Here is a 24829-nt window from a genome sequence, read left to right on the forward strand (position 1 = left end):
TGGATTTGCACAGAGGCCTTCATTGGTAAGATCCTCAGAGGATGGAGACTACAGCTAAACTCAGCAAAACTCAGAAACGTCCCCTTTACAGTACCCTGTCTTTCAAAGATAATTCGTAAAAATCCAAATAACTTCACAGATCTTCATTGTAAAGGGTTTAAACACTGTTTCCCATGCTTGTTCAATGAACCATAAATCAACCTATCGGACCTTGTAGTCATGGCAAATAATATTCACATTTTTGGTGACTTCAATATTCACATGGAAAAAGCCACAGATGCACTCCAAAAGGCTTTCGGAGCCATCATCGACTCAGTGGGTTTTGTACAACATTTCTCTAGACCTACGCATTGCCACAGTCATACCCTGGATCTAAACTCAGCAAAAAAAGAAACGTCCCTTTTTCAGGACCCTGTCTTTCAAAGATAATTTGTAAAAATCCAAATAACTTCACAAATCTTAAATGTTAAGGGTTTAAACACTGAACAAAATACCAGATTTAATGAAACAATCAATCAATATTTATTGATCAGTCAATAAACATATTAGTTCTGACTTGCAAGAAAGATATGTCTTCAGATTTCGGCTCATCCTCTATGGCTCTGAGTGTGTCTGAAAGTGATGATATCTCTGCTGATCTTCTCAATCTTCTGTTTCATCAACTAACTCTTCTGCTCCTCTTCCTCCCTCAGCGCAGCTATCCTGGCATACTCCTTATCTTGTAGAAGCTGGTGAAGATTGTCAAATGCCTCCCTAATCTGTCTCTCTGTGGTCTGGGCCTGGCTCTAGAGACAGTGAGAGGAATGGTAGTTATCAGTTAATCCCAGGCATCTACAGTATGTAGAGATCCCAGTATTTTCTCATCACTCACTATCCTTACTTTGATGTGTTCTGCTGTTTGATCACAGGTTTGTTTAATAATATTTAAATAACCCAGCGTCTCCTATAAGGGCTTCAGGGCAGACTGGAGTTCCTCCTGGAATGTGGGGATGTTATCGGTGAAAGAGGAGCGTGGGGATATTATATGAACCATTTCTGTGTTTAACTTCACATCTTTAACTAATCATACCTTGTGGTCCTGTGCAGCTTCATCTATGGGTCTGAAGTTGTGTTTGGTGTGTTTTAAAAAAAATCCGACACACCACACACGCTGGCTGTTTATCCTCCAGACAGAAGAGCTTAAGTTTCTCACTGTGCAGACAGCAGAGCAACTCTGATCCTGTTGGACTTTTTGGATCGCTTGTTGGACTTATTGGATCTCTTCTCCTGCAAACAGAACATTCATTTCCTTCCTTCTCTGTTCTTGCAGACAGGCTTTACAGACGCTGTGACTACATAGCAGGATGACAGGATCCCTGAAGATGTCATGGCACAGAGGACAGGAGATCCTCCTCTGGGAGAGACGGTTTTGGAGGCTTTGTCTCCTCTGGTGGAAGAGGTTCAGGAGCAGTGTTCTCCTCTGATTGAGGTTTATCTGTCTCCTCTGTAATTGCTGAAATAAAAGGTTTCCGTTTCAATATTGGTTATAAGAACCCCAAGATTGTACAGTAAGTGATATTTCAAACCTAATGTGAGTCATTACCTGATTACCTGTTGTCAATTTGTAGTCCCTCAGCAAGAATGTTGAGGTTGATCTTCCTAAGGATCTCCAGCGAGATTCTCACAGCATTCTCAAGTCCATAGAGCTGCATCATGATACCCAGTGTCTTCTCTCTCAGCATGCTCCAACTGGGCCTTTGGGATACGACTAAAGTAATCCAGCACACCATTATTCCAGTGCCATTTAAATCTCTTAAGTCTCCTTTCGTCAGCTCCTCCAGTGTTCAGCAGCAGCTCAGGAACTCATTTCCCCAGTGTAGATTACCAGATAGACGACCACAAAGTGGTTTACTTTACCGTTTTTGGAAGTCAGTATTCATACATTTCCCATTATCCTTTCGGCAATTGTAAAAAATCTAAACCCAAGTGCTCCATTGTCAGACCGAGCTGAATGTTATAGCACTGAGCTGAACTTTATCCTAACAGGTGAGTTAGGGGTGGAGTTTACAGATAAATCATTACTGAGTGTGTTTGTAGCTGTACTCAGGCTTTACATGTGACTTCTCTCATGTGTAAAAAAAAAAATACATTATTCATAAACCCTCTTTTTATTCTTGCCACTGTCCTGCTTTAATTGAACAGAAACATATGTAAATAGATCATTGCATAATAAAAAGTATCCAATCATACCCTATAGAATATTAAAGAACATAAACTCAAAGGCTTTTGTTCCAAATGTGTATTTTATTAGATTTCAAGGAAAGCTGTTAACAGCAGAACACACAGCACTATCAACCATCTGTTACTCCAGGGCTTATTCAGGATGGAGCAACGCTTACTGTACAGCCAGATAGAAATATATAAAATAGAAAAAGACAGGATTCTCTGTCATGTGGAATTAATAGGGACTCATGTAATCTCAGCTCTATCCATTACATTTCTATCTGTAGCGTTGTGAGTGTTGCCCCCTGTTCCATCATTCCCAGTCCTGCTTTGGGAGATACTCATCTTAAAACCCCAGACCAGCTACCTTTCTTTACCCTCCCTGGCTGCATGTCAATACTTTACGGTGTCTTCCTCTCGTACGTCTGCACTGATCTGAAAACAAGACAGATGAAAACAGTAGATACCTATGAGGAACCTGCTTTCACCTGTCGCAGTTCTTTATTTATCAGTGCAGATGTAGGAGAGGAGACGTAGTGAGGAAGCCAGTATAGATATTTGAGATGCAGCCTCCTTCCTTCCCCCTCCCGGGTAAGGTATCCCTCTCGGCAGCTTTACAGGTGTGTGTATGTATGAAAAAGAGTATGTTGGGTGTGTAGTCTTGTGGAGAGGGTGTCACCATGGAGACACACTTCCTGTTTGGTTGCTCAGTCGTCATCCACGGTAGGGGTGATGGTCACGCCCCTCCTGATCTGGCCCCAGCCAATCAGACTGCAGAGAGAAAAGAGACAACCAATGATGCGATAGTCATGGTAAACAGCCACACACACACACATATTTGAAATCCAGTAAAATCCACCCCTCCCCTCTCTCTTACCGCCAATGTTTCTCCACACGACGGCTGAGAGCGATCTTCTCTCCAACCTCTGTGCAGACAGGGTTGGTAAGGACGATCTTGGCCAGATCAGCCTTCACTGCACTCACTCTGCCGCCCGTAGACAGACTGCCGATGTTCACCATCAACACCTCGTTCTTAGACAGTTTCTGGACCTGAGGAGAAAAACACAGACACAGAAAGAAGACTGAGTTGGAGTAGAGACAAAACCTGTCACTTACTGACACAGACTCTCACTGGGTGCGTCTCTAAAGACGCTTCCTCCTCTAAATTTCATTTTAAAATTCTGTCTGTTACCATCCACAACATTACAACACCAAGCCCAGGAGTATCAGACTACAGTTCCATGGGTACAGTGCTGACCTTGGCGGCCTTCTTGTCTCCTTCAGTGCGGACTCCCAGAAGCCTCCTCAACAGGAAGTAGGAGATTTCCAGCTCTGTGAAGATCTCAGGTAGTGCTCCGACCGCTCCCAGCACCTGGCCAACCATACGGTCAGCTCTGCACAGGGTCGGATCAATCTTAGTGCCTACACCTGGATAGGACAGAAAACACACCTACCTGAGTATTTATACCCATATTAGAAAGAACACACACCTGACCCACCAAACTGTCACAGTAACACACAAGTACATACCGATGAGTCCTCCGGGTGCTGCGTACTGTAAGTCGTTGTGTTCAGCAAAAAGTGAGACGATCTTGGAGAATATGGGTTTACACATCAGCTTCCCCTCATGGTCCTTAGAAACAATGCCAGGACGCACCTCCAACTCCTGACCCACCTTGAGAGGGACCAATATATAAAAGGAGGGAGGCAGGTAGTGAGAGAAAGAGGAGGGAGATGGAGAGAGACAAGAAAGAGAAAGACAGGGTGAATGAGACGGGAGAGGAGAAAAAGAGAGAGGAGGGAGTGAAAGAGACCAGGGAATGAAAGTGAGTGAGAGCTTCATGAGAACTTTGTGCCATGGGATCACTTACCCATGATGCTTTGGGGAAGAGGAAGTGAGTCCTACCTTGAGCACGCCTTTTAGAATACTGCCTCCGGCCACACCTCCTTTCAGGTCGTCAACCTCACAACCCGGCTTGTTGACATCAAACGACCGGATCACTGAAACACACAAACTCAAACCACATCAACAAAACATACACACAACACATGATAAGCTGGTACAAGTCATCACGTGTCTATTCTTACCAATCAGTCTAGGTTCTGAGGTGAAGTCTCTGATGGGGACAGGGATCTTCTTGACAATGTATTCACACACCACCTCTATGTTGTACTTCAGCTGGGCTGAGATAGGAATAATAGGTGCTCCCTCTGCCACAGTACCTACACACAACAGGAGAAAGGTTACACACATTATAAAAAGAGAGGCAGAGGCAGTTTGCAGTTTGCATTCACTACGCTCAGGCAAACAAACACATTCAGAAATACACACACACACAATGCTTTACAGGAGAGAGTTATTCCAGCCACTGACCCTGTACGAAGGCTAGGATCTGTTCGTACTGCTCCTTGGCCTGGCTCTCCTTGACCAGATCAATCTTGTTCTGCAGGATCAGGATGTGTTTGAGCTTCATGATCTCTATGGCAGCCAGGTGCTCAGAGGTTTGGGGCTGGGGACATGACTCGTTACCCGCTGGGAGAGAGGAAGGAGAGGTGTTAGACAGAGCAGTGTGTGTGTGTATCAAATCAAAGTTTATTGGTCACATAAACAGATTTGCATATGTTATCGCAGCAATGTCAGAGTCCGGAATAAAACAAACACACATACCAGTCAAAAGTTTTAGAACACCTACTCATTCAAAAGGTTTTTCTTTATTTTTACTATTTTCTACATTGTAGAATAATAGTGAAGACATCAAAACAACACAGTAACCAAAAAAAAGTGTCCAAACTTTTGACTGGTACTGTACATATAAATAATGATGTGTATAAACAGTATGGATATGATAAATGGTCAATTTAGCTTAACGTTTAAAAAACGGCCACTATAGGTTTTCTGTTTAAAACGATATGAAAAAATCATAAAATTCCACGTCAATTCACAATGTAGAATAACGATTCTATTATATATGTATGACCGTAACAACCCTTTACAGACATACAACGCAGCTACAAGTGATAACTTTTCAGACAATTTAAAAAAGCGCCGCATCAGAAGAGTCTGTAGCTTTTCAGACAGTCGAATTCTGCTCAGGCATATCATGCTCTATTGTTTCCCTGACAACAAGAAACAACAAGAAACAGGTAGGCAGGCTGCGCGCAGCAGATCAAGATTATTTGATTGACAGTTCTGGTCACATAGCGATAGTCCCGCTTCAGAAGCAGAATTACTTTACAGACAAGTAAAATGCCGTTCATATCTCCAGAGAAGGTTTTGTGTGCATTTAAAAAGCCGTAGTGTAGCCTACCCTAACAGACCACATTCCATTATATCTGACAGGGGTCATCGATACAGGCTACCTGTAGCCTACTGTCATTTCATATTATGAGACAAAAACACCTCCAACCACTCAGCAACGAAGAGTACCCTGTGCTTCCAAGACTGGCCAGAAGATACCCCTGTATCCCGGCAACATCAGTCCCATGAATAAACTAGGATATTCTAAATCAAATCGAAATGTTATTTGCCACATGCACCAAATACAACAGATGTAGAGCTTACCGTGAAATGCTTACTTACGAGCCCTTAACCAACACTGCAGTTCAAGAAATAGAGTTATGAAAACATTTACTAAATAAAGTAAAGTAAAAAATAACACTAACAAGGCTATATACAGGGAGTACGGGTACAGAGTCAATGTGCGGGGGTACATGTTACTTGAGGTAATTTGTAAAAACGGGGGGGTCAAAGTAAATAGTCCGGGTGGCCATTTGATTAATTGTTCAGCCGTCTTATGGCTTGGGGGGTAGAAACTGTTAAGGAGCCTTTTGGTCCTAGACTTGGTGCACCGGTACCACTTGCCGTGCGGTAGCAGAGTGTGAGAGGAAAATTAACATGTTTACCTGCTTTGTTTAATATTAATAGTTAACAATTATATATACTTAACAAATGTAAGACATTTCTGTTCTACTAATTCTGTGTTTTCATCAGGGTGCATACTCCAGCTCCCTGCAGCTAGTCTAGACGTGTGGTCAAGGACATGGGTTTTACTCAAGATAGGGGTATCTGGAACTGACAATTGATTTAATGGGTTGGTGATAAAACCTACAGCATGCATTTCATAGAATGAGTTGGTGTTGGATAATGACGAGAGGAACCAAGCTCTGGTTTCTATACAATAAGAACAGTCTTCACAACAAATGCTATCTGGCTGGGGGGATCCTCCTTTCTCATATATCAAGTCTCACCTTTTGAACCATTCCATACATCTGATGTTTGTCATGTAGACTAAGAGGGTGCATTTCTGCTATAGAATATATTTGTATTCTTTCTATGTCAGAGCTGCTTGGCAAAACAATCAAGAGTGTTGGGTCGACCCGCCTCACCGGCTGCCTAATTAATACATTTTGAATAAAGTAATATCCCGATTGGTGATTGACCTTGTCTTTCCTCATTATTGATTAAAATTTCAACGACAAGAGAAAACAGTCTATGACTTGGGTGACTGGAGTCTTTGACAATTTTTTGGGTCTTCCTCTGACACCGCCTACTATATAGGTCCTGGATGGTATCAAGGCAACAGACCAAAGACTGAACACCCACTCTCCTCATTAGCAAAGAGAAAGAGCAGGCAGGTCAGCGCAAGGGAGTGAGAGGAGGGGCCGGCAGAACCATGCGCATAGTAGCCTAGTGGTTAGAGCGTTTGACTAGTAACCGAAAGGTTGCAAGATCTAATCCCCAAGCTGCCACTGAACAAGGCAGTTAACCCACTGTTCCAGGCCTATAACACAGAAAATTATATTTTTTGTGATAACTGCACTGCGATTTTAATTATGTAGGGGGACAAAAAAATTATGTTTGGGATTTTTCTTAACATTAAGGATCCAACTTTGTTTAAACGTAAATCCCAACTTTGTTTAAACACTCCTAGCCTCATGGACATTATATGAATAGACAAGGTGTGTGTGGATGAGAATCACAATTGATGTCATATTAACATATCAGAGGTGGAGTCTTACCAATGAGCAGGAGGGCAGCGTCCATAACAGCTGCTCCGTTCAACATAGTGGCCATCAGAATGTCGTGACCAGGACAGTCCACGAAGGACACATGTCTGACCAGTTTGAAGTTGCCCTTGGTTCCAGGGATGTCTGTAGGGAACTCATCAGGAGTACTGGAGCCACACGACCTGTAGCACTCTGGCCTGGGACAGCTGGGGTCATCCAGCTTATACACCTAGAGCAGGGAGGGGAGGGCAGGTCAGTAGGGGAACATCACCTGTGCTACTGGTACTGTGCCATTTCCATTCTCTCACATGTATTCTGCCCATGTCACAGCCCTTCCTCATGTGTGATCCTATTTCTGTTAGGGTCAATGGCCACTGTTGCTTACCTTGGCGTTAGCGTAACCTAGCTTGATGGTGATGTTCCTCTCCAGCTCGTTCTTGAAGCGGACAGTGTGAACCCCTGAGATGGCCTTGACCACTGTCGACTTCCCGTGGGCCACATGACCAATGGTGCCTACAGGGCAGGGAGGACAGAGAGTGTTACTGGAGGTACTATGTGGAGGATGCAGTGGGGGAGGCAGTGTAGGAGGGTATTAGGGGTCAATGCTCACACGTAGGGCTACACTATTGATCAAATTCACAGAAATCGCAATACTGACATGTGCAATACAATACCCATATCGCAAGAGATCCATATGGCATGTAATATTTTGAAACTTATCTCAGCACTATGTAATGTCCGTTTTTATAGTTTACTCCTTTGTTTTTTTCTCCTCCAGGCTGCTTCCCACACACAAGCCCATGTTACTCAAGCTGCGCAGTTCCTCCTCCTCGCTGTTGGATTCACCCTATGTTTGCATGCTGTTCTATTTAGGTCAAATGCATCAACCGATTGTTCCAAACCAGAACATTCTATTTCTATGATTCCAACAGTTCACCCAAGTGTTTTGATTTATATTGCAAGTGCAATCGCAATATTTGGTATATATATATATATATTTTTTTAAAGCAATTACATTTTGTTCCTCTATGCTGCAGCCCCACAGCATAACATTGCCAATAATATGTCTGAATCCTTATTTCCACAAAGGCAAATGTCAACATACAATCAGACAGGCTAGAATCAGATCAAGTGAGGGGTGTGTCATCTATGGCTGATTTCCCCAGGTCTCAAGTTAGACACCACTACTGTAGGGGACTGGTTCTGGTTCACTCACCAATGTTGATGGTGGCCTGTCTGCTGATGATCTCTTGAGAGAGGGGAGTCAGGGTGGACACATCCTGTTGAGAGAACACACACAGGTCATTGAAGTATGCAAAGTGTAGCACATGGGGATGTGAAACTTACTCCTCAACCTTGTCTCGCCACTTGAACCGCCAAATTGTAGCTTTTAAGTGGCGCTGACTGGTAAGACGCTTCAGGAAGGCTGTCACGTGTGCTAGCAAGGCAGAGGTCCTGGGTTCAAGTCTGGTGGAATCAGGAGTGGTATTCGCTAAGCAAGCAGCGTGACTTTCGTTATAAAAGTATGGTATTTAATCTAGAGTGGGCTAATAACATTATGAGAGAGCTAGCCATGAGAAATAAAGAATGGATGATTTATTGTGTGAGTACATTGTGAAGCAGACAGTGGAAGTGTAATCTATTCTGCATAGGTAAACGGGACCTGTGGAGAGGCTGGAAGTTTACGTGATGTGACCATCAGGTGCTGATGATACCATGGTAAAATATCCCCATCAATAATATCGACTAATTGAACAGCTAAATTACAGCGTATCTTAATAATATATTTTTTAAGTGTTGAGTATAGGTAATTCACACAAAGGAATGGGCTGTTGTTCAGTTGTGCTGCGACATTTCCTGTCCATTCAGGGAAGATGTCCACTGAACAGCTGTTTACTTTTAATTTCAGTGACAACTGCACATACACACCTGAATGCAAACACGACTGACTTGGAGGAACAAATGTACTTGCAGGTCTAGAACGTTACTATATATAAAAGAGAAAACTGCCTTTACTCATTGGGCAGGGCTGAATATGGACAATCCCCACGTTGCTACGACAGCCAAGCTAATGTTAGCTAGCTAGTTACTGTTAGCATGTGCCGGTAGAACAGTCCCTTTCCCAGAGCCCTCAACAACATCATTATTCATATTTTGTTCGGTGACTTTTAAAGAACCTAACCATCACTATCCATATCATCAATGTTGAAAAGATCAACACTCACCAGATCATTTAGATCTTGTTTGGAAAGATGAGGCTGACCCAGCGTTATTCCAGACTCGTCACCCGCCATCTTAAACGTAAAAGGAATTTGAGTATGTTACGGCGATTGCCTAAAAAATTTAGTACACCAAATTCTACCCAGCAAGTTGTGTCTCCTGCAATATCACCAGTCAGACATGACAGTTGTCAGAAATGAGATGTTTCATCGTGTGTTATCGTGAACTGTATAAGAGAAATTTATTATATATTTGGTGAACGACTCAAAAAAGGGTCCTTTCCTTAGGGATGATGCAATATTCTAATTCACGAGCAATTCAAAGCCCTTCTTTACACAATATTCACTGGTGCTGTTGACAGCTACTGTAAAGTAACTGCATATAATTCATATCGTTTCATCGATGTGCTTTTGTTTGATTTATTCATCATAAAAGAAGTGAGAAAGCACTTCAGATACATGCGTTGGGTCCGTCCTTTATTGATGACGTCACTCATTATTTGTCCATTTGTAGTTTTTCCAGACATTTTTATTGTCAAGTGCCCGCTCTATGTTAAATGATACATTATCGCTCTCATTTTCTCAATAGTATCTCATTCTCCATAACCCGTCAATCCTTCACCAGCACAGTCCCTCCACCATTAATAAGGAATCATAGCTTTCACCTGGATTCGCTTGGTCAGTCTATGTCATGGAAAGACCAGGTGCTCATAATGTTTTCTACACTCACTGTATGTGATCGTATAGAAATGTAAGTACGGTTTGAAATGATTATGTTTTAGTCAAATATTATATATGTTTGGGCTTCTTGCTGTCAATTTGTAGTCTACAAATTATTTAGAATTATTTTCTGCACCTTGACCATCCGCTCAAGAAAAATCTGCCCATGGCCAGTGGCGTAATGTACTTAAGTAAAAACACTTTAAAGTACTACTTAAGTAGTTTTTTTGGGGTATCTGTACTTTACTTTACCATATATATTTTTGACAACTTTTACTTCACTACATTCCTAAAGAAAATTATGTACTTTTTACTCCATCAATTTTCCCTGACACCCAAAAGTACTCATTACATTTTGAATGCTTAGCAGGAAAGGAACATGGTCCAATTCACACAGTTATCAATTGAACATCCCTGCTCACCTCTACTGCCTCTGATCTGGCGGACTCACCAAACACAAATACTTTATATGTGAATAATGTCTGAGTGTTGGAGTGTGCCTCTGGCTATCCGTAAAAAAGAAAATATATGAAAATTGTGCTGTCTGGTTTGCTTAATATAAAATTATTTATACTTTTACTTTTGATACTTAAGTATATTTGAGCAATTACATTTACTTTTGATACTTAAGTATATTTAAAATCAAATACTTTGACTTTTACTCAAGTAGTATTTTACTGGGTTACTTTGAATTTTACTTGAGTCATTTTCTATTAAGGTATCTTTTCTTTTCCTCAAGTATGACAATTGGGTACTTTTTCCACCACTGCCCACAGCTGAATCTACAGTAGCTAATGATCTCTGGTCCATGGTGACACATTGTCTGTTTGTGAGGTAGGATTTGAACTAGCCAATGGCCAGGCCAGTGAGACCAATGAGCTGCTCCAGTCTTTCCAGTGGGATGTTGTGGTTCACAATGTGAAAGTCTGCACTGAGGTCCAGGATGATCAGGATGCCTATATACCCTGAATCAGCATAACGATAACCTTATGCATAACCAGGCCAAAACAGTAAGCTACAGCGCTGCTCAGTAGTGTAAAGAGTTTTAAATGTTGTGCTCCACCTGAAAAATGATTTGGGGTATAGACTCATTAACACTGCCCCAATGTAGAACTAACATGGATACGATGCAGAGATTCAGACAAGGCTTTAATGTTAATACCGGTAAGGAGGATGAGGGCGGGACATCAAAAGTGTGTGAGCAGGGTTGCTGAAACAGCCCGCTCTGGCTGTTCCACAAAAAATCATTTCATCATTCTGTTTAACTGCTGAGAAAAAAAAGAGAGTGAGGGAGAGATAGAGAGGAGAGTTGATTACAAGGTCAATATATTTATTTTATTTTTTATTTCACCTTTATTCAACCAGGTAGGCTAGTTGAGAACAAGTTCTCATTAATAATATGAAGAGAGAGGCCTCAATTATTCTGCACCACTGCAGCTCTATAATCGCAGGTTGACCCTAGTACACCTGCCTGATGATTTTGATTGACAGGTTCACTTGCACTGCACAACGACGCCACTAAAGTTCCGTTCTAACAGGCTATACCTAGGAAATGACGTCAGTGCGGGGAATATGGCGTCTGCAATGGATATGGAATCTACAGACAAACAGTATATTGATATCAAGTTAAAATAAAGACTAATTAAAGCCGCGGTGGAATTGTAAATGGACGATAAGGAATCTTCGGCCATGTTTTTTTATTGTCCTTTTTCTTGATCTCGGATATAAACCCGCAACACATGTCAGAAGAAGCCAGGTCTGCCTGGTCAAAGAGGGGTTGTGGGGACTCGCAGCGCCGAGGTGAGAGACACTAGCCTGCTAAGCTAGCTAGCGATAAATAATTCCACGGGATGTCGTGAGCTACAAGTCAATTCAAGCTTGCAATAAATTGTGTATTGCCGTTAGCAAGTTGGCTAGCTACATTGGCTATCATTTTGACTGTCCTGTCATGTCCTTGCGCGAAAAATAAGCAATCTGTGATTTTCCCGGCTGCGCGAGCTCACTGGTTAGCTACGTTGTAACGTCAGTTTGCTAGCCAACACGATTACGTCAAAGATTAGCCTACACGGTGAATCTAATGTTTTTGAGTCAGTTAACGTTAAATGCACTAGCTATATTATCAATTATCATTTCATTCATAGGGGGGAAATTAATTTCTAGCTTTGTAGAATGTTTTTCTCTGTCTCTAGATCAGGGCAAACATAAACAGAGGAAATGTGAGCGTCCCCTCAGCCTGCTGTCAGCTAAGCTCGAGACTGGCCTCGAGGCCCCCAAAAGGTACAATCTCCATGACAACCATAACAACCATCCATTCCTACTTCTACCTGTAGCCTACATCCTCCATCCATCCCTCCTTTCTTCCTTAATACGGCCACCAGCTATTGATCTGACAAAGCAGGAGAGAATGGAAGGAATGGTGCAATTTTGAGTATTGGAATGGGGATCCAAGGCAGCCTGTTCTTGGAGCCTCAGTATGTGTTCTCCTCAATCAGGGAAAGTTCTGTAAACACATCTGGTTTAACTTACTCAGTAGCTTTAGGTCTAGCCTACGGTTTGGTTTGAATAACCTTTTTTTTCTTGATACATATAATTTTTTTCAACATACAGTTTCGATGTACAATAAAATGTTGGGTTTGTCGTCCAGGTGATTCAGTGAAGGGCGTTGTTAGTTTCTCCCAGGACACAAGGGCCACTGTCCTCTGATTGGCTCGGAATAACCCCTCTGACATGCCCGTGGCCAATCAGAGGTGAGTGTGCATTGTGTGTGTGTGTGGGTGTGAGAGAATGAATGCATGCATTTGTATCTGATTGTCTGTGGGTGGGTTTGCTGCTAGTGTGTGAGTGCATAATTGTCAGCTGGTGTGTTTGGGTGTACGCACGCAGCACGCGTTTCTGTGTGGGTATGTATTTTAGTGTGGGTGTGTATTTCGGTGTCTGTCTGTATGAGCGCTGAGGTTTGAATGTTCTTGACGTCATTCTAGAGCCTTCCACTGAGACAGGCTTTTACACACATGTGTTAGAAAAAACACAGCCAAGTGTTAGAAAGAGAAATACAGCATTGTGTTTTAACTGTAGTGTGATGCATCCCTTTTGAGTGACAGTTTTTCTACTCTTTTATTGGTCTGTGGTTGAACAGTAAAGCATCACTACCGTCATGTTACTAGTGTGTTATTAATCCCCTCTCCTTACTTCAGGTGTGTGTGAGCTATTAACCTCCTCTTTCCTCCTCCAGGTGTGTGATGTCGGGGGGGGAGGTGGAGATGTACCTGTCCCAGGTGCATGATGGGAGCGTGTCCTCAGGGTTTCGGGCGCTCTACGAGGAGAGACTCCTATTGGATGTCACGCTGCTCATAGAGGAACACCACTTCCAGGTTAGCATCACTCACTCACTCACTCACTCACTCACTCACTCACTCACTCACTCACTCACTCACTAACGTAATGTTATCCCCTCCTCCAGGCTCACAAGGCCCTGCTAGCGACCCAGAGTGACTACTTCCGGGTCATGTTCACAGCAGACATGCGAGAGAGAGACCAGGACAAGATCCACATGAAGGGGTTAACAGCTGCCGGCTTCGGCCACGTACTGAGGTTCATGTACTACGGTTCACTGGAGCTCAGCATGGTCACTGTGCAGGAGATACTACAGGTAACACACACACACACACACACACAACTGTCTCTTTAACCCTTTAAGCTGTGATGTATGTCCAATTCTCTTGTTCCTTCTTGCTGATGATCTGTCACTCTCTCTCTCTTTGTTTCCCCTCACCCTCTAGGCAGCCATGTACGTCCAGCTGACAGAGGTGGTAGAGTTCTGCTGTTCCTTCCTGCTGTCTAAGATCTGTCTGGAGAACTGTGCTGAAGTGCTGAGGCTGCTGGAGGACTTCAGCGTGGGGGTGGAGGGTGTGCAGGAGCAGCTCGACAACTTCCTGCTGGAGAACTTTGTTCCTCTGATGAGCAGACCTGACTTCCTGTCTTACCTCAGCCTTGAGAGACTGCAGGTGGGCTGGAATAACTCTCACACATTAGTTGTGTGTGTACCTGAAAAGTGATGCTCTTTATAACAGGTGATATATTCTTGTTAACTGTGTGTTGTGTGGTGTGTGTGTGTGTGTGTGTGGTGTGTGTGTGTGTGTGTGTGTGTGTGTGTGTGTGTGTGTGTGGTTTGTGTGTGTGTGTGTGTGTGTGTGTGTCAGGCGTACCTGGACAGTGATGCCCTGAGTCGGTTCCCAGAGATAGAGCTTTATGAGTCTGTCCAGGCCTGGCTACGACACGACCGCCGCCGCTGGAGACACACAGACACTGTCGTCCAGTCTCTACGCTTCTGCCTCATGACTGCCGTTAATGTCTTCGAAAAGGTAAGACACACAAGATGAGTCACATGGTTCCCATGTGTGCAACCTGCTCTCTATGACATTACCTCTTACTAATTATTCTTTGTCTCCCTCTCCTCCCCTCCCTCAGGTGAAGACGTCAGAGTTCTATCGTTACTCTCGACGGCTGCGTCAGGAGGTAGACCAGGCTCTCGGCTACTTCCACGACGTCAACGAGCAGCCGCTGGTCGAGACGCGGTCCAACCGCATCCGCTCAGTCCGACCACAGACCGCCGTGTTCAGGGGCATGATCGGACACAGCATGGTCAACAGCAAGATCCTACTGCTGCACAAACCCAAGGTAAGATCCTACTGCTGCACAGACCCAAGGTAAGATCCTACTACTGCACAGACCTAAGGAAGAGGAATTAGGCCTACAGCAGGTGTGAACAACGCTCCTCCTGGAGTGTGGAGGCTTTTGTTGCAGCCATTCTCTAATACAGGGGTTCCCAACTTTTTTTCCCCCAGGGCCCCCTTTTTCCCATTTGAAAATCTTGTTTATTAAGGTAGCCTATATTAAATACACCACCAGCTTGATAAAAGGCCACTCTAAAATGTGCAGTTTTTCCACACAACACAATGCTCTCAAGTTGTGGGAGCGTGCAATTGGCATGCTGACTGCACGAATGTTACCCTAGTGCTGTTGCCAGAGAATTTAATGTTAATTTCTCTACCATAAGCCGTCTCCAACGTTGTTTTAGATAATTTGGCAGTATGTCCTACCGGCCTCACAACAGCAGACCACGTGTAACCACGCCAGCCCAGGACCTCCACATCTGGCGGCTTCACCAGCGGGATTGTCTGAGACCAGCCACCTGGAGAGCTGATGAAACTGAGCAGTATTTCTGTCTGTAAAAAAAAGCCCTTTTGTGGGGAAAACTAATTCTGATTGGCTGGGCCTGGCTGCCCAGTGGGTATGCCTGTTCCCAAGTGGGTGGGCCTATGCCCTCCCAGGCTCACTCTGGCTGCGCCCCTGCCCAGTCATGTGAAATCCATAGATTAGGACCCATTCAATTAATTTAAATTGACTGATTTCTTTATATGAACTGTAAAACCGTTGAAATCGTTGCATAATGCGTTTATATTTTTGTTCAGTATAGTTTAACAAGACTCTTGACATCTTTTAGGTAGGCTGATATTATTAATAATAATGGATAAGGAATATGTTATTCCGCTATCAAATGTTTTATTCTGATAATTTATATGAACTCTCAATTTAATTATACATATTCTCTTTTGATATACATTGTATAAAATTACTTCCCAAGCAATTTTTGTTGTTATTGTAATTTGAAATGTAATAAAAATAAAATAATAAAAAAACTTCCCAAGCAAAGTCAAATTTCTTTGAATCCTCGACTTTAGAAGGTCGTAGCTCAGCTTAGGAACGTCAGAGCCTAACCAAATATATGTGCATCAGAGTCACGTCTTCCTCTGGCATTTACCGCTTGTTTCTAGCCTAAAGCATCGCAAATTTATGCATTGTTTTAGATCGGTATACTTCAGAGGGGTTGGGTTAAATGCGGATGACACATTTCCGTTGAATGCATTCATTTGTATAACTGGAAGTTCCCGCACCCCCCCAATGAAATGTTGCTGCCCCTAGGTTGGGAACTCCTTCTGTAATATGTGTAATGTCTGTATGATCTGTCTGTAGGTGTGGTGGGAGTTGGAAGGTCCCCAGGTCCCTCTCCGTCCAGATTGCTTGGCCATCGTCAACAACTTTGCCTTCCTGTTGGGTGGGGAGGAGCTAGGGCCTGACGGGGAGTTCCACGCCTCCTCTAAAGTCTACCGTTACGACCCCCGCCAGAACTCCTGGCTACGCATGGCCGACATGTCTGTACCCAGGTCTGTACTTGTCTGTAGTTGTCAGTACACAGGTCTGTAGTTGTCTGTACCCAGGTGGGACATGGTTTCATGTTTGTACAAGGTCTACTAGGGTGTTACATTTTTTTGAACAAAAATGTATTTATAAACATTTGTCTTTACTTCCAGGTCAGAGTTTGCAGTGGGGGTCATTGGTAAGTTCATCTACGCTGTTGCTGGCCGGACGCGGGACGAGACGTTCTACTCCACGGAGCGCTATGACATCACGGCGGACCGCTGGGAGTTTGTGGACCCATACCCGGTCAACAAGTACGGTCACGAGGGCACAGTCCTAAACGGTAAACTCTACATCACAGGAGGAATCACATCCTCATCCACCTCCAAACAGGTGTGTGTGTTCGACCCTGGGAGAGACGCAGGGGGAGGGGTGTGTTTAGCGGGCTCCGGGGGAGCGGGAACGACGGACACACACAGGACGCGCTCAGCTCGCACCCCCATCCTCCCCAGCACACACACCAGCTGCTGGGAGAACAAGTCGAAGATGAACTACGCTCGCTGCTTCCATAAGATGATCTCCCATAACGGGAAGCTGTACGTGTTCGGGGGGGTGTGTGTGATCCTCCGGGCGTCATTCGAGTCGCAGGGCTGCCCATCCACAGAGGTCTACGACCCTGAGACAGATGAGTGGACCATCCTGGCATCGATGCCCATCGGGCGCAGTGGGCATGGTGTGGCGGTGCTGGACAGACAGATCATGGTGCTGGGGGGCCTCTGCTATAATGGACACTACTCTGACTCCATCCTCACCTTCGACCCCGACGACAACAAGTGGAAGGAAGACGAGTATCCCAGGATGCCTTGCAAACTGGACGGGCTGCAGGTGTGCACTCTACACTTCCCTGAGTACGTCCTGGAGCACGTCCGGCGCTGCAGCTGAGGTCTGGTTCAGTTCAGACATGCTCCTTTTTAAGGTTTGGGAATGTCCCCCTTTTTAAGACAGACTCCTCCCACAGGCTCCAGACGGCAGATGTGGGTCGGGCGGTGGAGGATAGGTGTTTACAGGTGTGACACTAACGCTCTAATTACACAGAAGCTTTTCAACTAGAGACACAGAATGGACTAAGCAGTCTCAAAAACCCGATCCTAGGCAACACCATGACTATGGTCTGGTTTTAATGATGGACGCTTTTGGCATAGTGGAACTACGTCACTACCTACGCCGATAAGGGAAAATAAATATTTTGGGGATTAGCCCAGCAAATCGCGAGGCAGACATGCCAGAACATCGAGATTCAAATCCAAAGTTTGCAGGCAAAACCTTTGCAGTGGTTTTATTTATTTAAGTGTAAATCCATTTGAATTCAATCACTTCTTGACAGCATCCCTTTTGATTTGAACGAAACCTTCATATACATTTTTACATATTTTATAAGTGTTCAGAAAGTGACTTTGTGGACCTGAATTTCAAAACATTCAAGAGATAAATGTACTCAAAGTTAACCCATTTTGCATATGTACAGTTGAAGTCAGAAGTTTACATACACCTTAGCCAGATACATTTAAACTCAGTTTTTTTTGTACAATTCCTGAGATTTAATCCAAGTAAAAATTCCCTGTCTTAGGTCAGTTAGGATCACCACTTTATTTTAAGAATGTGAAATGTCAGAATAATAGTGGAGTGATTTATTTAAGCTTTAATTTCTTTCATCACATTCCCAGTGGGTCAGAAGTTTACATACCCTCAATTAGTATTTGGTAACATTGTCTTTAAATTGTTTAACTTGGGTCAAATGTTTCGGGTAGCCTTCCACAAGCTTCCCACAATAAGTTGGGTGAGTTTTGGCCCATTCCTCCTGACAGAGCTGGTGTAACTGAGTCAGGTTTGTAGGCCTCCTTGTTCGCACACGCTTTTGCAGTTCTGCCCACAGATTGTCTATAGGATTGAGGTCAGGGCTTTGTGATGGCCATTCCAATACCTTGACTGTTGTCTTTAAGCCATTTTGCCACAAATTTGGAAGTATGCTTGGGGTCATTGTCCATTTGGAAGACCCATTTGCGACCAAGCTTTAACTTCCTGACTGATGTCTTGAGATGTTGATTCAATATATCCACATCATTTCCCTCCCTCATGATGCCATCTATTTTGTGAAGTGCACCAGTCCCTTCTGCAGCAAAGCACCCCCACAACATGATGCTGCCACCCTCGTGCTTCACTGTTGAGATGGTGGTCTTCGGCTTGCAAGCCTCCCCCTTTTTCGTCCAAACATAATGATGGTAATTATGGCCAAACAGTTCTATTTTTGTTTAATCGGAGCAGAGGATATTTCTCCCAAAAGTACGATCTTTGTCTCCATGTGCAGTTGCAAACCGTAGTCGGGCTTTTTTATGGTGGTTTTGGAGCAGTGGCTTCTTCCTTGCTGAGCGGCCTTTCAGGTTATGTCGATATAGGACTCGTTTTACTGTGGATATAGATACTTTTGTACCTGTTTCCTCCAGCATCTTCACAAGGTCCTATGCTGTTGTTCTGGGATTGATTTGCACTTTTCGCACCAAAGTACGTTCATCTCTAGGAGACAGAACGCGTCTCATTCCTGAGCGGTATGATGGCTGCGTGGTCCAATGGTGTTTATACTTGCATATTATTGTTTGTACAGATGAACGTGGTACCTTCAAGCGGTTGGAAATTGCTCCCAAGGATGAACCAGACTTGTGGAGGTCTACAATTTATTTTCTGAGGTCTTGGCTGATTTCTTTTGATTTCCCATGATGTCAAGTAAAGAGGCACTGAGTTTGAAGGTAGGCCTTGAAATACATCCACAGGTACACCTCCAATTGACTCAGGCTAATTGACAGCATTTATCAGAAGSTTCTAAAGCCATGACATCATTTTCGGGAATTTTCCAAGCTGTGTAAAGGCACAGTTAACTTAGGGGTTAACATCTGACCCACTGGAATTGTGATACAGTTAATTATAAGTGAAATAATCTGTCTGTAAACAATTGTTGGAAAAATGACTTGTCATGCACAAAGTAGATGTCCTAACTGACTTGGCAAAACTGTAGTTTGTTAAGACATTTGTGGAGTGGTTGAAAAATGAGTTTTAATGACTCCAACCTAATTGTATGTAAACTTCTGACTTCAACTGTACCTCACCATACCATGAGACATCCATATCTTCTTCATCACTGGAAAAGATAACTGTTGAGATGTATATAATTTAAAGGCTTACAAACAGGGCTGTCAAGCTATTTCATAATTTCTGGGGGGGAATAACTTTTCTAACTTAACATAAATGATCTAAAAACACGTAAACTCATAGTCATATGTTTTAGCTTCGACCCTATTTTACATCCTCTAAAGCGTTTGTATTGTGACCGCTATCTGTTGAGAACATGCTCTTAAATACAGATTGAGTGTCATGTTTGGGCTGATAAAAGTACTAAAATGAGGATAAAATTGAAATATCAACTTGAATGGTACCACAAAGATGTCCACACATGTTGATTTGAATGGGAATATCTGTAAGTTATACTGTCTATTCTCCATAGAAAACCTGTTTAAATCATAGAAATAAGGATAATAAAATAGATTTGACCATTTTAAGTTGACATTCGATGGTGGGTAGACGGGCAAGTAATTTAGAAGTAAAAATGTTGTTTCAATTTCAATGGTGTACCAGCTAAATTGCAGTGGTCTGTAGGGATAGGTCCATTCTATGATTGAAATGACACCCACCTTGTATTTAAGAGCATGTTGTTTATCAACCGATGGTGGGCACAACACAAAAACCTCATGTGAAATAGGGCCTAAGCTACAACATATGCGAATATAAAAACAATAGTAATTTATGTTTATTTTTTTTAAAGAAATAATTGATTTTTAGATTTTTTGGAAATAATAAAATAGTTTGACATCACTGTAGGTAAGCTTTTAAATGATATCAAACTCAACTGTTTCTCTTTTCCAGTGAAGAAGACATGGATGTCTCATGGTATGGTGGAGTATGCACAATGGGTCAATTTCCAGCACCTTTTAAAGTCAAATCTCATTTTATTGGTCACATACACATTATTTAGCAGATGTTATTGGTCACATACACATTATTTAGCAGATGTTATTGGTCACATACACATTATTTAGCAGATGTTATTGGTCACATACACATTATTTAGCAGATGTTATTGGTCACATACACATTATTTAGCAGATGTTATTGTGGGTGTAGCGAAATGCTTTATCTGCTGAATGTTCTGCCATTCAGGTCCAAAAGGTGGTCCTGACCACTTCTTCCATGGGCAAACATGTATGGAACGTTTTGTATAAATCGAATGGGATGCTGTCAAAAAGTGGTTCAATTCAAATGTTTTTATCGTTAAGGTAGTTCATGCAAACTAGCCACTTGCGAAAGGCACTCCTTAAAAATTGCTTCCATAATTTCCATTTTGCTAGCTACTATTTCGTTTTTTTTTTAAACAGATAAAGTAGTGATGTTGACAGTGACATAGTTCCTCTTTGCCAAAATAGTCCTTAATTGAAACTAGACCCTAGTCACTGTTGTACGAGACTAAACATGCCATAGTAATCTGTCCTACTCACGGGCAGAAAAGGTAGACTCGCTTGTGATCAGTGGTGGTGGGTAACTCAAGCTGATCATTTTCAAAATTAGCTTTCTCAGAAGAAATTGAAAAATATTGAGAATGTTTTTCATGATTTACCTGGTTTATTTTGGACTGAGGTCAGTTTCATATTGTTGTAATTATTATGATTCAGTTTCAGCCTACAGTCTTCTGAACCCTCTGTCTGTCTCCACCATGTGATGTCATGCAGTTTCTTTGTAACCCCCTCTCTGAGTCTGGGGATCTGGAGCGTGTGTGTGTGGATAAATGAATGAGCAGAATGAGGAAAAAAGGTATGCACACATCATACTAGTGGGCATGTGAGAAAGTTCATTTTTAGTGACGAAGAGGATGATCATGGTGATGATTTAGTGCTGTCATGACTACATTGCAATAACACTGTTGATGTGCTGACTGCGAGAACCATGTCAGAGGTCAGGAACAGGGCCGGCTACAGGCAAAGCGGTCACTTAGGACAAGGTTACCCAAACTTGGTCCCCCCCCGCCCCCCCCCCCCGTTTGCATGTTTGGGTTTTTGCCATAGCACTACACAGTTGATTTAAATAATCAAAGCTTGATGATGAGTTGGTTATTTGAATCAGCTGTGTAGTGCTAGGGCAAAAAACTAAACGTGCACTCAGGGAGGACCTCAGGACTGAGTTTTAGAAACTATATATATTTTTTAGGAACTCAGTCTGGGTCTCAACTTACTGTTAAGAGAATAATAGAATGGTCAAGGTTCAAACAAGTTTCCTCTTGTTTTATCACACTTTATCACTAGCTAGGTTTCCATCCAATTGGCGACAGATTTTCATATAATCAATCATCCACATAAAAACAATATACTGCATTTTCCCACCAGAGATGTGTTTCCATCAAATTGACTCTTTGCAGTTAAAAGGCTGTGCGTGATGACATAGTACACATAAAAATACCTTTTGCGGTTAGATTCCCATGTACCGAATAAAAGTAAATAAATAGAAGTTCAATGTGTTTCCATCACATTTCAACTCTACTGATGGTTTTCTCACAAAACATGTTGCTCTATATAGCGAGTGTGCCCACTCTGGTATTGACACGTGTGCTCTAGCCAACAGCTCGCCAATACAGTGCGGGTATAGCTTACATCAGGGATGGGTAACTCTAGTCCTCAGGGGCCGGAGTGTTGTCACACTTTCCCCATCCCTAGCCAACACAGCTGATGAAACTAATTCCATTCTAAACTGAAGATCATGATTAGTTAGTTATTGGTGTCAGATGTGTTAGCTGGGGCAAAGGTTTGACACCAATCAGGCCCCAGAGGACTGGAGTTTCCCATCCCTGGCCTACGTGATGAGATTATTATGGATCAAATTGTGGATTATTTGTCATTGTCAAACGGCAGCCAAGCATCGATGATCATGTCACCAGAATAAGACCCTTGATTATTTATTGGAAAGGAGCATCAAGCTCATCACCGTGCATGTTCACCACCCTGTGAAGTTCATCATAACTTATTTCATCTGTAAGCTAATAAACCGCATGGTTTCCTGACGAGTTGTAGTGGGAGGACCACACAACATGTCATCGCGGGACTCCAAGTTTACTAAGATATGATGGTTATTATATTAATATTTGCGCATAAAAGGTTTAAACTGCATAATTCATTTTTCCCAACACAAAAAGGTCCCACCATCTCTAACATATTTGGTTTTATCGACATTTGGAAAGTTTACAGACCAATTTTCTGTTTCCATCAGGCTGTCCTGACATTTTTAATCCAACGTACCTTACTCGCATAAAAAGGTTGGATGGAAATCTGGTTAATTTTAGTCACTCAATTAGCCATGTCAGCTAATATTGTTTTGATTGTAAGTCTATCCAGTCATCTAAACCTGTAGTAATCATGGCCAAATACCGACCGGGCACGTGCCCAGGGGTCTTGACCTCCAGGGGGGCACCTCTGCCCAGAGTGTTAGCAGTTAAGTTTTTGTTGTTCACGGAACAGTTTAACCTCCGATTTGCCTAGTTTAAATACTCCAGGCCACAAGGTGGCACTAGCTTGTTTGGCTTGTGCCGGTTGTACTTAATGTAAGCTGTGCTAATGTTGTTGTTACTAGCAAGAATTTGTAGTAAGCCCTACAAGTCTCGCTTAGGGCCCAACCAAATCTCGTTTTGGGCCCCCAAAGGCTAGAGCCGACCCTGGTTAGGGATGACAGAATTGTTAAGGTCCTGGTCTCTCTGGCAGTACTGTATGTAAGATTACACTTGATTTATTGACGTTTACTCTGTCTGCTTTGAGTGTTACTGTGGCTGACTGCTGAAGTTTTTTTTTTGCAAGGTAGGAGTAGGGTGTTGGCCACAAATGTACTAGAAACAACTTTGATAAAATAAAATAAAGTTGATACAGAAAAAGAAAATGAGTTCACATTAAAGATGGACTTGAAATGAACATGGCGTTCCTTACTCAATACTCCCAGTAATGCAACGCCATAAACTATTTTTGCCTTCTAATCAAGAGTTGATATCTTGACCGTCAGCTATCTGGCTAACTTATTAATCCTACTTTGTGAAACCCTACCCTGACCTTAGTCCTGTCTGTCTCTGTCTGACTGACTGAGCCAGTTGCAGCGAATGAACCTGCTCATCTCTATCTCATTCTTCTTTTCATGAGCAACAATGAAAAGGGCTAAAACACATTATTCTGCAGTTCTGTCTGTCAGCCATTTTTTATGTGTGTTTATCTAACCCCCATCCACCACCAGGTAACTTGGTGTGATTGTGGTTTAGAATATGATGTTGATATGATTTGCATTGCAATAGGTCATGGTCTTTATGATGCTTTTAGAGTGAGGGAGAGAGAGAGAGTTTGTGCCACTTGTTCTGTGCTATTCTTCTCTCCTTCCTCTCCTCTATGCAACATCCTCCTGCCTACATTCATGGTTTTATTCAGTAAAACCCCCCAGTGCAGTATTTATGCAGTAGCATACAAACATATCTTTCCCCGCACAGTCAGATAAAGTCTCAGAGCGGTTTGCGGTACTGTATAAAAGCAGGTAGACCCCCCTCACAGGTAGATGTCTCCATTTGACCGAGTAATATATATGTGTGTGTGCTGTGGGCAGTCATGTGTAAACTGAGACTGTTAACATCACTAAGGCAGGTTAGATTTAATATGGTCTTCTGTCGTCATCTCCCATCTCTGTTTGTTTTGTATCAATGTATATTTTCCCATGTGAAAATTACTATCAATATCATGAACTCTAAGGCCCAGTTGGTTTCCCAGACGTAAGGTTGCTTCTGGACTAAAAAGCAATGTGCAATAGAGAATCTCCATTGAAATATAGGTTTTTGGGTCCAGGAATAGTATGCGTCTGGCCAAAGGGCCCATATCATGCCTGTCTTCAAACTGCTGTCTCCCTCTGCTGGTCAACATGTATGTACTACTGCTGTTTTTATTTTGGACATGGCCTGCCTGTCTATCTGTATGTCTGTTTGTCATAGCTCAGCATTTATAATCCTCATCAGCCCTCAGTCTCAGTAGGATAAAATAATAGAATATTGAGGATAAAATACCCTGTATGATGACTATTTGAAAAATAATAGATAAACAATGTATTTACTATAATCTGAGTAGACACTGCTATTTGGAACACTTTGTAATTTCTATCCAGAAATAAATGTTCATACTGTTCAGGTTTTCAGCTTTCCTTTTGTGGTTAATTTAGTGCAGGGTTTCCCAAACTCGGTCCTTGGGACTCCAAGGGCTGCACGTTTTGGTTTTTGCCCTAGCACTACACAGCTGATTCAACTAATCATCATGCTTTCGTACTTTTATTCAGCTGTGTAGTGTTAGGGCAAAAAACAAAACGTTTACGCCTTA

General features: G+C 42.7%; 2 protein-coding genes and 1 long non-coding RNA gene across 7 annotated transcripts; 1 reads left to right on the forward strand and 2 right to left on the reverse strand.

Annotated features, from left to right (window-relative positions):
• Nucleotides 1-498: 498 nt before the first annotated feature.
• Nucleotides 499-1989, reverse strand: LOC111973412 (uncharacterized). 2 transcript variants are annotated; one of them, XR_002878572.1, is made up of 2 exons: nt 1591-1989; nt 499-1492 (listed from the first exon to the last, which is right to left on the reverse strand). It is a non-coding gene; the product is annotated as an uncharacterized lncRNA (long non-coding RNA). The 2 variants fall into 2 exon arrangements; XR_002878573.1 differs by having other exon boundaries at nt 1583-1989.
• A 274-nt stretch (nt 1990-2263) lies between these two features.
• On the reverse strand, nt 2264-9543 carry LOC111972836 (eukaryotic translation initiation factor 2 subunit 3). The gene is made up of 11 exons (XM_023999942.2): nt 9435-9543; nt 8426-8489; nt 7595-7722; nt 7222-7438; nt 4577-4735; nt 4291-4425; nt 4109-4203; nt 3733-3877; nt 3461-3630; nt 3080-3252; nt 2264-2973 (listed from the first exon to the last, which is right to left on the reverse strand). The coding sequence occupies exons 1-11, from the start codon at nt 9501-9503 to the stop codon at nt 2910-2912; spliced, it is 1419 nt and encodes a 472-aa protein (XP_023855710.1). The 5' UTR covers nt 9504-9543; the 3' UTR covers nt 2264-2909.
• Nucleotides 9544-11693: 2150 nt separating this feature from the next.
• LOC111972837 (kelch-like family member 15) lies at nt 11694-24640 on the forward strand. Of its 4 annotated transcripts, none has more exons than XM_023999943.2 (9): nt 11694-11948; nt 12317-12425; nt 13381-13519; nt 13609-13797; nt 13928-14152; nt 14348-14509; nt 14616-14825; nt 16182-16372; nt 16520-24640. In XM_023999943.2, the coding sequence occupies exons 1-9, from the start codon at nt 11888-11890 to the stop codon at nt 17286-17288; spliced, it is 2055 nt and encodes a 684-aa protein (XP_023855711.1). In that variant the 5' UTR covers nt 11694-11887; the 3' UTR covers nt 17289-24640. The 4 variants fall into 4 exon arrangements, with proteins under 4 accessions (XP_023855711.1, XP_023855712.1, XP_023855714.1 ...); XM_023999944.2 differs by having other exon boundaries at nt 12338-12425; XM_023999946.2 differs by lacking the exon at nt 12317-12425.
• The last annotated feature ends 189 nt before the right edge of the window (nt 24641-24829 follow it).

This window comes from Salvelinus sp. IW2-2015, linkage group LG14, assembly GCF_002910315.2.
Source record: "Salvelinus sp. IW2-2015 linkage group LG14, ASM291031v2, whole genome shotgun sequence".
In the NCBI taxonomy this organism is placed as follows: domain Eukaryota; kingdom Metazoa; phylum Chordata; class Actinopteri; order Salmoniformes; family Salmonidae; genus Salvelinus; species Salvelinus sp. IW2-2015.

Excerpts from the sequence above, each read along its gene's own strand:
- LOC111972837 (XM_023999943.2), top strand. The coding sequence starts at position 11,888 with ATGTCAGAAGAAGCCAGGTCTGCCTGGTCAAAGAGGGGTTGTGGGGAC. Across the intron at positions 11,949-12,316 it reads TGGGGACTCGCAGCGCCGAG|AATGTTTTTCTCTGTCTCTA; the intron begins GTGAGAGACACT and ends CTAGCTTTGTAG. Across the intron at positions 12,426-13,380 it reads GGCCTCGAGGCCCCCAAAAG|GTGTGTGATGTCGGGGGGGG; the intron begins GTACAATCTCCA and ends TTCCTCCTCCAG.
- LOC111972836 (XM_023999942.2), bottom strand. The coding sequence starts at position 9,503 with ATGGCGGGTGACGAGTCTGGAATAACGCTGGGTCAGCCTCATCTTTCC. Across the intron at positions 3,878-4,108 it reads TTCTAAAAGGCGTGCTCAAG|GTGGGTCAGGAGTTGGAGGT; the intron begins GTAGGACTCACT and ends GTCCCTCTCAAG. Across the intron at positions 3,631-3,732 it reads AGCACCCGGAGGACTCATCG|GTGTAGGCACTAAGATTGAT; the intron begins GTATGTACTTGT and ends TGTCCTATCCAG.